A 13,094-nucleotide genomic window follows, 5' to 3' on the forward strand; every position below is an offset into this window, starting at 1 on the left:
AAAAAAAAGTGGCTTTCATGGTTCAGGCTTTGCAGGGTTCAGTACAGCGTCGCTGTATTTGTTGCTCTTCTCTGTCCATCCAGTCAAGGACTTGCAACAATTCAAGGACGTAACTTGTGGTTTAAGGATGTTGTTACACCCACTCCCTGCAGCCCACTCTCTTTCATACTTCTTGTTTATCTTTTGTATACTTCCTGTTATGTGCAGGAGAGGACACAGTCATGGTTAGACATGTGCAATAATGAAACTTCTGCTTGATGTGTACCGTCGATGAATTCTTATAACACTTGTGCCATATGTCCTCTTTAGGCGAGTGCGTACTTCAGAGAGCTGTTATGGTGAGGAAGAAGTTGACTGCCAGGGAAGGAAGAGGCTGGCTGTCTGGGACCCTCTTCTGTACTCACTTCAGAGTGGCCTTTGTGCCCCAGGACAGTCCCAAACCTGACGTGAGTCCCTACGCTGCACTGAATAAACACTAAAACATACAGATGTTTGTGTTAACAGTGTGTTTCTATCTTCTGTTTTAAAAGAATGACCCTTGAAAATGTATAAAGTGCATCTGACATCATGGGAACTTTATTTCTTTGAATGATATTTATGACGCAGGACAATGCAGACCCAGTGCTACTAGGAGACCACGATGTGGCTTTGGCATCTATAGAGAAAGTTGTTGTTGGTGAGTAAAACTTCCTTTTTACTCATGGCTTCCAAAAGCATTTCCATTCATTCTGTTGATTGACGTTTATTTGGTAAATTATTGCCTTTGTACGACTTCCAGTCACCGGATAGATAAATTGTCTATCATGTCACTTACTGTGAACACGATGACGCAAAGGTTACTAAAAATAAGTTCAAAGAACAGTCTGATAATGTGCAGATTGTTAACTGAGATATTTCTTTGTATCAGTATCGCTGTCAGGAAGTTTGCAAAAAAATTGTCTTTGATTCAAAAGGGCTTAAGGGGGACTGATGATGCTCATTTCCAGGTTCATGCTTTCATCCTGGTACACAAAGTCTTTGCGTGTATCGCAACTCACAATAATCCTTATTTATCATTCACTGAGCCTTGCTGCAGCCCCTCAGTTCATGCTCTGTCTCAAACAAGCAGCATTTGTTCCTCTCCCTTCAAACAGAGCTCCCTCTGTTTAAGTCAGCTGATTGGCTGCCCCTCACAAAGCCTAGCCTGGAATAGAAGGTGGGGAGGACTGTTGTGCTCACAGCCACACAGCTATGTACCTGACATGACTGTATAAGGGCTCACAGGGATTATATGTAGAGTATTGGACACATTTTATATTTTTGATTTATCATCAGTGGATAATCCACTCTTATTTTGAAAGTTGAGTTGCCTTTTTTCCACCATGGCGATTCTGGTGCTCTCATACTGGTGCAGTCTGATGGACTACCATCACTACCACTGTTTTAATAAAGTGAGACATCTTTTCACATACCTTGCTTCTCAAATAATATTTAAGTCTATGGGAAACATTTTGCTGTATGTATAAAGTTTTATTTCAGTTTGCAGGCTGATTTAAAACTCTGTACTCCAGGACTCCGCTGGGCTCTGGAGTCGTCTATGAATCTAAAATCTAACTTTGTATCTTTGCTCTTGTGTTTCAGTGGGCCCAAACAGGACCAAGCTGGTGACACCAAACTCCTCGCTGAAGTTCACTCCGGAGGAGCTGGTGCTTTACTGCAGGGACATGCGAGTCGTCTGCTTCCTTTTTGACCGCCTCACTCCTGAGTCACAAGTCCAAGAGGTGTCTCCTTAGCCTAAGCATGTATCCCTAGAGAAGCTGATCTATGCCACAGCCCAGTGATCAGACACTGTGGTGAAAGCTGACAACCTTTGTCATGTTGATGCACTCACTGTGGTTTCCCTCCTCAGATGACCTACAGCATCGCTAAGACCTACCAGCCTCCCAAACCAGGGTCTGTGTTATCTTTCCAGAACGCCGCCCTCGGCAGTGTAGGTGAGTAGATTAAAGTATACAGCTGGCCACTCCTTTCCTGGCACAGAGACGGTATCTTATCTCCACCATTGCAGCCTGTCTGTCATTCTGTTAACCGTTGGCTCTCCCAGGAGCCGTTTAATAACACTCGTGCTTTTGAGCTTACTTTGTTTTGTTCTCGTCCGTATGGATGCAGCCACAGAAATGCTTCTTGGGGCACTGCTGCCTCATGTGTGCCTGCTGGGATGGTAATGATATTAAAATGACTGCGAGTCAATGATCTAAAGTATTTATTACAATCTGTCTATCATTCTGTGCATATTTTAGCTCTAATGAATATTCATAGGAACAACAGCTCAGTTAAAGTGAGAATCACATGCTGTCGTGAATCAGAAACACTGCAGGAATGTGTTAGGACACACTTGTACAGATTTAAAGCACAGCACATGACTAAGTGTGGTTCTCACCCATTCCAGCTCCCGAAACAGAATGTACTTAAGCTGTGATCACACTTTATCATTTCCCTCCTGTGACTTCAGCTCATTATCTTTTTTTTTTTAAATTTTTTGCTCCTGTCGATTTCCATCATCCGAATGTGATGTTGCAGATCCTAAAAGTGGGACGAAAATGAACCCAGAACCTTAATGGTTTCTGTTCAGACCATAATGACACATAACACTCACATCCTCTGTGGCTGGCGAGATTAAAAACACTCCCCTCTGTGATGCCACAGTAAAAATACTCTCTCTGAAAACATATGTGAGGCAATCTTTCATCGGATTCAGCAGAAGTTTATGTTAACAATGATTTAAAGTGTGGCTGTGGGAAAGATTAAACCTTGTTTTATGTTCTTTCCCCTTTTTCTTTCTTAATTAAGCTTCTCAGCTTCAAATGCAAACGAGCCACAATTCACATGTCGTTAATAAAGGCCTGCTCTAAACACCCGCCCTCCATATAGGGACATTTGAGCCTGTCTCTGCAGTATAGTATGCTTAGTGTGCTACATTCAAGCTACGCTAGGCTGGCCAGGCTGAGGATGAATGCCAGTTCTTGGATAAATAATGCAAGCCCCCCTCTGAAACAAGTCATTAGATGACCTACAGTTCACCTCCGCCCTATGGGTCAAGTGTGTCCAGTGTGTGGTCAGTTCTTTGTGTTTTGAATAATACAAGAAGAGCTTCACCTCTGCCAGCGTCCACGCTCTGTTTGACACCAACATGAAACGGTCGCTCTCTTTGCCCATGCGCCGTGTCTCCACCAAGCTTTATGATATTATTCAGCTTTGTACTGTAGTTTTTGTGCGATTAAACAAATGCACACAAGAAAGACTGATAACATATCTCACCTTCTGCACAGAGAAATGTGTCCCAGGCATCCCAAGTTTTTTCCCACGGCTGACCCAGAGAAATAGTTTCTCCTGTCCTCCAAAAAGAGTTTTGTTGGAAAAGGATGCAAAAGCTCAGAATAGATTTCTTAAGAAGCCGTGCCTGCTTGCTGAGCAGCTAGTGCTTTTTAAAATTCTGTTTCTGCCCGGTCTTTATATCACGATAAAAAAGGCAAAAACTTATACCAGAGAAGCTAAACAGTAAAATTATAATTAGCTTCACTGCTGGACTCCCATTAAGATTAGGTTTAAATCCTGCCTTTAAAATGAATAGTGCAGTGTTTGTATAAAAGACGATTCAAAGCAGTCACAGTATGATCACACTGCACCTGATCTTGCACCTTTAAAGTGCCGCGAGCATCAAAACGAGTGTTTCAATCACTTCCCGCCTACAGAAATGAAGCAGTTTCTAAGCAACCGTCGCCGAGACGCCCACATGAACTGGTTTGAATCTGCCTCGGACTGGGAGCAGGAGCTGGAACGCTGTGGAGCCACTAGCTGGAGGGTCAGCTCAGTCAATGACCGCTTTGAAATGTCAACCAGGTAAATTCACAAGTGTAACCACACATAACACTAACCAGGTATGCAATGTAATAAAACACATAGAATGTCTGTCAGTGTTATATCACATTTAACACCAATCCCCTCTTTAGTATGCAAAGCAGCACATTTCAGGAATGTTGCTCGTCCTCGATAAGAGAAAGATTCCACGGCACTAACGCCTTAAAAGATGGTGCTCTAAGTTTTTTACATTTTTTTTTATATGCAATGACTCATACATCTTCCACTGCTGTTGTAAATTTGCTATTTATATCTCGTCAATAAAACTGAGCACTTTTTTTCTGCTTCCTGTCAGCCTGCCTCGCTTCATCGTGGTCCCACAGAAGGTTTTAGACACCGAGCTGAAGAAAAGCTTCGCCCACTTCAATGAAGGACGCATCCCTGTGAGTGTTCTGGAGTCATGTTTTGTTTTAAATTAACACTTTGCCATTTGTGATTCACCAATTTCTAGGAAGTGTTTGGAAGTATATGCTTCAGAAAATATTCAGCTGGATTTTTTGCAAACACATGCAGAGCTGGGCATGCTGTTACAATATTCCACATTTGTGTCCAAGAACTCAAGAAAGCACCCAGAAGCACTATTTTCACAGATATCTTCCTGCCTTGAGAAACATTTAAAACTTTTCTTGCAACTCAAATGAAAAAACCAGAAGTTCCTCAGACTTGGTGCCTGTTTCCCAAGTGTCTTTAATATATTATGTCAGAATGATCTCTGAGCTGCAATCATGTGTCTGTATTCGCTGCTTATTATCATTCCAGCGAGATATATATATATATATATAATTATAAGATGAATGCTGCAGTAAGAGCGTGTTATTAAAGAGGGTGAAACTGTTTTGTGTCACAGCGCTGGTGTTGGCGACATCCCAGAGGCAGTGATCTACTGCGAATGGCCAGCTTCCAGAATAACATCTACCATGAGAAAGATGACATCAGGTGTGTGTGTTCAATGCTTTGCAAATGGATTCTAGTGCATCAACATTTGACCACCCGCACTTCAGTCTGAGCTGTAGGGTGCAACTTTCACACAGCAAAGTACAGGTTACAGTAAAGTAATAACAGGTCGTCTGCTGGACTCCAGATCCTAAGCTTTAGTCCAGAATGAAGATTCAGACTAAGAAGGCTTGGTTCACAGACTAATGAAAATGTCTACACATGGCTTGTTAGATACATTTACATTTGAAGATGCTCAGATTCATAATTTTAAAACCTTCTTCTGCTTTAACTCACCTGTGTGCATTTATTTCTATCACCCAAGAAAATCTATCGATGAACACAAAGAACGAATGAGAGAAACAGAACACTTTGAGGTGAATATTGCAAATCGTGAAAGAAGCACGAGGCTGCAGTTTAACGTGTGAGGTCAGAATATGTTGCAGAATCATTTTACACCAACTGTCATTTTTCAGTATTAACTGCGAAGCTTTTGGCAAAATCAGTACAACTTTTCCCTCCAAGCTGAAACGACCTTTGAACCAGTTCCTTCTTTCTGGGGAAATAATAGTCTGCTTTGCACCTTTGCTTCCCAAAGGGCCATTTCATAGATTTATATCCATATGTTATGTTGTGGGTTTGAATTCCACGGCACAGAAAATTACACGTGTCATGTAGGATTCGGGGAATGAATTGGCATGCATCACTGGTCAGTTTAATTATTTTGCGTGTATTATTTCAGTTTTCTGCCTCCTTGATTATTCAGCTGATAGACATTTGTTTTTATGCATGAATGAAGCGCCATGGACACCTTGTTAAATGCTCAACAGCTTTAGTACAACGTACCAGTGTGGACGCCCCCATCACTGTGTCAGACAAATATCTGAGCTAACTGCTCTCCCGTAGGCCTAAGAGAACTTATGAGGATTTAAGATTTTAATAACTATTTTTAAAGCCCCTTGAGTCCTCAGTCTCTGACCTGTGAGCTCTGTATGTTCCAGTATGTAGAAGCCTTTTGTCCCAGCGGCCTGCTGCTGAAAGAGGGGATATCTGAAACCATGAAGTAACTGCAAGATTTTTCACACTTTCTGAAAAAATATCTGCATATAAATTTGCATAAAAGAGTTTTAATTTGTATCGTTTTGCTATATTTTTGGTTACTTTATTGCTCAGAAATGATTCATTCAGGTTTTTTGGGGGGGAAAAAGTGAATCGCATCAATGATGTAAAGCGATACCAGCTTGCTTACAAATGTTACACTGCCAGTGACAAATGTTTCACAAAGTACGGCAGGCTCGTTGCCATTCGTTAACAGCTGGATGTGCTCTTGTGTAGAAACCTGGAGATGATCCTGTTTGGTTGCCAGTCCTCTTTGTGTGTGGTGGTGGAGCTGGGCGAGGAGCTGCCCTCGCCTGCCGACATCCAGCTGGCACACAGCCGCCTGCGCGCCCTTTGTCTGGGAGGTAAGGACAGAAACGCACACGTCCACACCTGAATGTGTGTTTACACACAGCACAGAGAGGAGAAAGGAGGCATCACAACTGCCGTTATTGATAATCCGCTGCTCATATAAACCTCTGTTAGGACAGGTGTGTGATCTGAAGGGTCAAAAAAAGGGACAATATTTAGCACAGTGGAACAGTCGTTAGCACTGTTGCCTCACAGCAAGAAGGTCCTGAGTTCAATTCCTCCATCTGGCGTGCATGTTCCCCCCTTGTTTGTGTGGGTTCTTTCTGGGTACTCTGGCTTCCTCACACAGTCTAAAGACATGCAGTTAGTGAGGATAGGAATGTAAGTGAGAATGGTTGTTTGTGCATATGTGTTAGCCCTGCCACACACTGGTGACCTGTCCAGGATGTACCTGCCAGCAACCCTGAAAAGGATAAGCAGAAGAGGATGGATTGTATAGAAGTCTGGGAGTCACTTCTTTTGTGACTTCAGTAACTAATTTTCTAAAGAGTTCTCAGTTGCTGCTTTAACCTCCTAAGACTTTTGGTCTAAATAACCCAAAATGTGATGTCCACATATGTGGACGCCAGGTCCTAGGAGGTTAAAGACTTATTTGATACGTGATTATCATTTCATAAATTATGGCCCCATTTTGAAGCAGATTGGAGATGAAGCTTTATTCACCTTGAATTTAACAAGTCATGTCTCGGTGAGTTCTTGTTTGTCACTTCTGATTCAGAGCAGAAAATGCTTCATCTATCTTTTCTAAGCAGTCTATGGAATTTCCGTGTTAAGCTTCTGCATTTCTCCTACTTCCTGAACAGTCTTTTGATTTAAATCGCACCCTGACGTGATCTGCTTTAGTTTAGTTAAAGTCATGTGTTTCCAGATCATTCTCTCCTGTTTTAAATAGTTGTTCGGGGCATTCCTGCTCAGATCACAACACTCTTTGTGAGATGGCTCTTACTGGTGCTTTTGTCATATGAGCACAGGCAGCACATTCCACTTAAGAGCAGAGAGGCCAGAGGCCACAGTGGTCTCAAACTACTGGAAATGCTGAGCCATCTTTCTAACTGTCTCTCTGTCTGACACACACACACACACACACACACACACACACACACACAGGAACAGTGTGTAAAGGTCACAGTACTACACACGTTTGTCACCTCAGTGTTTTGTCTCGTTGTGTGCGAGTGTTTCACAGTCCAGAGGATTATTCTGTAGAAATGAAAACTGGTACATCTTCACCACAACTAGATTAGAAAATTAGTCTGAACTGAGGATCGTCTTAGCCGGCCGTTCATTTGCGTTTATGTGCATTTTACACTTTTAGGGAGAAAATTGTTATTCGGTCTAATACGTTGATCGTGGCTTTGGCAGTAATAACCACACAGCAGTATTAAAACACCCAGTAGGTGCCACATTTACTGATTTGCAACAAATGAGACATTCGATCGTGGCTCAAGAGTTGGGAGTTTGCCTTGTAATCGGAAGGTTGCCGGTTCGAGCCCCGGCTTGGACAGTCTCGGTCGTTGTGTCCTTGGGCAAGACACTTCACCCGTTGCCTACTGGTGGTGGTCAGAGGGCCCGGTGGCGCCAGTGTCCGGCAGCCTCGCCTCTGTCAGTGTGCCCCAGGGTGGCTGTGGCTACAATGTAGCTGCCATCACCAGTGTGTGACTGTGTGTGTGAATGGGTGGATGACTGGATATGTAAAGCGCTTTGGGGTCCTTAGGGACTAGTAAAGCGCTATTTAAATACAGGCCATTTACCATTCGTGAGACATTGATGAGAATACATAATATTTTAAAGGTATTTAAAGCTTCAGTCTCCAAACTGCAGAAATTGATTTCTTCTTTCATGCATTTGTATTTATGATGCTGCCTGAATATGATCTGGTGCTCTTTTTCTGTTTTGACTTGTAGATATCTCCACATCTATGTCGGTGCCTGATGACAAATGGTTATCTACCCTGGAAAGCACCCACTGGCTAGACTACACAAGGTAACGGCTCTGATTGGCCAGACTGGCAGTGCATATCATCCCTAACAGAAGACACAAGTCTAACAAAACGAAGCCTTTTTGACAGTTTGCTGGCTAAAGAATTCAAAAACTGCGTTCAGGGTCCTGTAAAAACGAACATTTTGCAGACAAATCGAAGCCATGAAAGTTTGCAAGCCTCATTTAACAGCATTTAAAAATTGAATTTTATGTTTATAACTTTATAGCTAACACTAATATACAATATGCAAATTGTGTTTGTTAGGTATTGTAACTGTATTTCTTATGTGCCGATTCTGGTGCATGTCACGAACCTGCCTCTGCCTCCAGGTCCTGTTTGAGGAAGGCTTCAGAGGTAGCCTGCTTGCTTCGTGGTGGTCACCTGACTGTGGCACTTCAAGGTGAGTCACATGACTCCAGAGCCCGTCTCATATTATTCAGTTCATTCATTATTCACAGCACTTCCCTTTCATTAATGCCACATTAGGGCTTACCTTGGAGTAGACGTATACCGCGGACAATCACACTCCGCTGAGCCTACATGCACACTGTCAATAAGCCCCCATGCAACATGCTTTGAAGGACACAGTTACACCTGCTTGCAACTGTTGTTTCACATGAGGTCAGACAGCAGAAAAGCAATTGGCCTTCTAAGTTAATTATAGCGTTTAATTAATGAGTTCAAGGAAAATATTCTGTGTCTGACGTCGTATTTTGGTGGACTTCTGAATCTCTTTTTTGGTTGAAACTTCTGTTGTTGGCACATGGATCCATTAAGGCTATTTATAGGTGTGATGCGGTGTTATTGACACTTTGTTCTATTCAAGTGTCAGATGACTCTGCAAGGTTTTCCCTGCGTAAAGAAACGTTTGAGGTTTTGGTCACCCCACCAAGGATAATGCCGTTCCCCCTTCCACTGTTACACAATCATGGTTTGGCTTGCAGCTGAAGGACATTCTGTTAAATAAGCTGAAAGACTCATTGTCTTTGGTGTACGTGGATCGATCAATCTTACAGGCATGTGCAATCGGGCCCTGCTGTGGTGGGAAAGAAGACCTCTGCACACCAAGCTCCTGGATGGATGCTGGGCTAATGTTGCTTTATGTGGCAGGAGGTGCAGAGGGGGTGCGTCTCTGTGTTGCAAAGAGGAACGTGCTGACTTTTGTTTGTTTGGACCCGAGCTGTCAACTGATCACCGCTCGGCAGCGAGCTGGATCAGGTGACGAGGAAACGCTACTAGGCAGGCCGGGTAAACCCAAGCATGCTGCGAGGGTGACCTCAGCGTGCCTGACTGGGACTCGGCTTCACAGAGACAGGCTCTGGCCAACAGATGACATGGTTTTCTTCCACAGAGGAATTTTCAGTGCCCAGCAAAGCAGTTGTAGGGTTATTATTTACTTTAATGTAATAGATGTTTTTGTTTATCAGATGCTTAGAAAAACATGAAATCTAAACAATTTCTGTCAAATAAGGTAACACAGACCAGTCTCGCATACTTTATCCACACCAGTCATGTTTACTTGCACATTAACTGCCTAAAAGGCCCACTTTGAGTGGGATGGAAAATCACTGGATGATTGTGTTGTTGTTGTTCTGACTCCTGACGTTCTCATTGTTTAGTCTCCCACTGACGTTAAACTTTTGTTGGCCTGTGGCCACGCTGTGCATGAACGTGAAGTAAACAAATCAAACAAAGGGGCATGTCAGAAGATGATCATTTGTAATATTCCTTTAGATTTCATTTTGACTCATTTTACAGACATTTGGCGGATTTCTGACCATCTGGTCTGGCTTCCTGTTGCACGCTCAGTGTAACACTACATTGCTCAGACAATGGCCGTTTTCAGCTGAGGATGTTTACTGCTTGCTGCTGATCTTTCACTTTCTCTACCAGCTAGGCTGAAAGGACGACAGAGCCATGCTCAGTTTGGGTCTGCTAACGTTTTCCTGCACTCTGAGTTGAGCATTAAGAGCAGAATTGATGAATCACTTGCTGGATTGTTTGGTTTTTGCTGTTGCTCAGTGACTGAGTGAGCTACTCGAATAGAAGGCGCGGCATTCAGCATGTGCTCTCCCTGTTCTGACGTCACAGAGGTGGAGGACCGGGACATGAGTTGCGTGGTCTCCAGCCTGGTGCAGGTGATGTGTGACCCCCACTGTCGGACAATGTATGGTTTCCAAGGTCTGGTGCAGAAGGAGTGGGTGATGGGCGCGCACCGCTTCTACAGCCGCATTAACTACCACCGTGACAACGACAAGGAGGAGGTGAGCGGCCATTTTTGAACCCATTTATTTTTCCTCCTAACAAACACAGCCACAAGTTTCCAAAGCTCTTGGTTTCTAACCCTAGTCCCACCCTCACCCTTATTTTGCTTCTGTTTCCTCCTCCTTCACCTTCTGTCTCTCACTTCCATCATTCATTCATCTCTTCCTGTTTGTGCGCTAACTTTATTTACTATGCTCTCTCACTTGATCTTTCCTTCAAGGCTCCAGTCTTCCTGCTCTTCCTGGACTGCGTTTGGCAGCTGTGGTCCCAGTATCCCTCTCGCTTCCAGCTGACAGAAGACTTCCTGTTGGCACTGCATGACAGCGTCCACCTGCCACTCTTCTCCACCTTCCTGTCAAACTGCCAGCGAGAGAGATGCAAACGCTCCCAGGTACTGAACGCCCCCCTATATAATTATTAGTTCAAATAGTGGTGAAGTAATTGATGAACATGCAGTTGCTCCTCATTAGTTAGAACAGCAAATGCTGACTCTGATTCTCCAGATGATTGTAATGATGATGATGATGAGTAGGAAGATGTAGACTGCAGAAAACAGACATTTTCATCATAAATGACACCTCCTACCTCCGCTACACTCAGAACCTCGGGCAGTGCTACACGCCCGTCAACGGCTGGAGAGATGTGCTGCATCCAGATTCTTCCACAGATCCGTCTGACCCTCCACTGCCCCCAGTGTGGGACTGGTCCCTGCAGTACAGCAAGCCGAGACAAAGCCGTTTCACGCAGCCCGTGCCCCCGACTCCTCCGCTCCAACCGCTGCTCAACGGCAACCTCAACACCAACCCCGACAAACACAGGGTGAGGCTGGCTCGTCTACTGCATGGTGCAACACGTCCCCCTAGTGGCCGTGTTTAGAGTCTAGTCTGTGTTAAAGTATATCAGCAGAAATGGGTGTGGGATATTTTTGCTTTTGGTTGGACAGCGACACTTAAGACTTCAGATTGGATTCTACCTAAGCAGCAATTTGTAAACACACAAGTTTAACTTCAGGGCAGAAGAGAAGAAGAGCAGACCACCAGTGTGAGGGTGCAAGAAGAGCTGTTGCAGAGGTTTTCGCATGCATATTTTTAGTAGACTGATATCTTAAGAACTTGGATGTTTGCGTCATACCACTGCTCCTGCTTATGGTACTCGTTAAAGATGCAGCCACTTCAAACTCACTTGTCTTGATAGTTTAAAGGCCATTATGGACAATCTTCTCAGTTTACAGATGTATTATTTTACTTTTATCTAGATAAATGCAAATCAGTGGAATTAACCAGGAAAAGTAGAACCTGCAGGCTCCCAGAGAAAATGTCTTGCGACTGGAAGTTAAACCGCCAAATGTTTTCAGTTCAAATGTACGATTACTGTTGTAGGTGTGTTACAGTTTGCCTGATTCTGACCTCTGACATCTGCCCACCAGCTGACCGACGCCGTCCCGGGCTCAGTGTTTCTGCTCTCGCGGGGCACCTTCTCCTGTCCAACTAACCTGCTTCCGTGGCGCAACAGCAGCAGCAGCAGTTCAGGTGTTTACAAAAAGAGCCACCGGAGGGCGCTGTCCTCTGAGAATGTGCCTGGCCTGGAGAGACTGCTGAAAGCTTGGGCTCTAGTTGAGTTTCCCCAGGCCCTCACATCTACGTCTGGACCTCAAGGACCACTTGACCCCTATGAGCCCTTACTGCCCCTTCTTATGGGCCCCTGCATGGGCCTGTGGAGGGAGTGCTACCTGCGCGGGGCGCTCCATGCGCAGGTATGTCAACAGTCTGATGCAGGCATATAGAAATTATTCATTAAGAATGAGCGGGTATTGTTAGTGAAACTTCATATGCAGTTTCTCTGTGCATTCGAATGAAGACCACAAAGAGTCCTGAATGTGATGATGTCTTCTGCTTAACACTTAAAGTTTCCAGCTATATTAAACAGAATATTATTAATAATGTAAATATAAACTAAAAGGTCAGTTTAGGAAAGAAAATGTATAAAACACTCAGTTTGAGCTGCACTATTCTAGTTCAAATATGGAGGACTGAAACTGCCAAATTTTAAATGCATCTCAAAGTGACTCAATTACATGTTAATATCTTACAAAATATAAATATAAAATGATTATTGGAATTAATAAATAAATAATTAATTCTGTTTCTATATGTTTATGCATTGACTTATCCATTTTCTTCATTTACAGTCTATTTATTTTTTAAATAATATATTGTTTCTGTTATTTTTACCTTTTAGTCATTTTTACTTTAATAAATTATTTTATTATTTTTTACATTGTTTGCATCTTGCTTGTATATTTATTTATTTATTTATTTATGCTTCATGCAGTTGATGAGCGTTCATTCAAATGATCTCATGAGGTAAACTTTGCACTTGTTTGTTCATTGATGCCAAACTCAAAACAACTGGAACACATCTGAAGGTGATCAGCTGAATAAATGCAGCCAGTCAGGTGTGGCTGTTGTTTTTCCTTTCAAGCACTGGTGACATTTAAAAAGTTGTAATCTACGTATACACAAAAATAACTGATTTATAAAATGAAATA

The 13,094-nt window shown here is 43.1% G+C and overlaps 1 protein-coding gene across 1 annotated transcript in view; it reads left to right on the forward strand.

Moving 5' to 3' along the window:
• The window catches only part of mtmr11 (myotubularin related protein 11), a 38,386-nt gene that overhangs the window by 20,366 nt on the left and 4,926 nt on the right, over positions 1–13,094 (forward strand). Inside the window, exons 3-16 of the mRNA XM_005744064.2 lie at positions 310–446; positions 607–676; positions 1,621–1,760; positions 1,889–1,973; positions 3,732–3,879; positions 4,193–4,280; positions 4,745–4,833; positions 6,166–6,293; positions 8,205–8,283; positions 8,611–8,681; positions 10,373–10,545; positions 10,767–10,937; positions 11,147–11,365; positions 11,973–12,299. Coding sequence (XP_005744121.1) covers positions 310–446; positions 607–676; positions 1,621–1,760; positions 1,889–1,973; positions 3,732–3,879; positions 4,193–4,280; positions 4,745–4,833; positions 6,166–6,293; positions 8,205–8,283; positions 8,611–8,681; positions 10,373–10,545; positions 10,767–10,937; positions 11,147–11,365; positions 11,973–12,299 — 1,925 coding nt within the window. The remainder of the gene's footprint in view (positions 1–309; positions 447–606; positions 677–1,620; positions 1,761–1,888; positions 1,974–3,731; positions 3,880–4,192; positions 4,281–4,744; positions 4,834–6,165; positions 6,294–8,204; positions 8,284–8,610; positions 8,682–10,372; positions 10,546–10,766; positions 10,938–11,146; positions 11,366–11,972; positions 12,300–13,094) is intronic.

Source organism: Pundamilia nyererei, unplaced genomic scaffold, assembly GCF_000239375.1.
Source record: "Pundamilia nyererei isolate P.nyererei 1_Seehausen unplaced genomic scaffold, PunNye1.0 scaffold00138, whole genome shotgun sequence".
NCBI classification, from domain to species: domain Eukaryota; kingdom Metazoa; phylum Chordata; class Actinopteri; order Cichliformes; family Cichlidae; genus Pundamilia; species Pundamilia nyererei.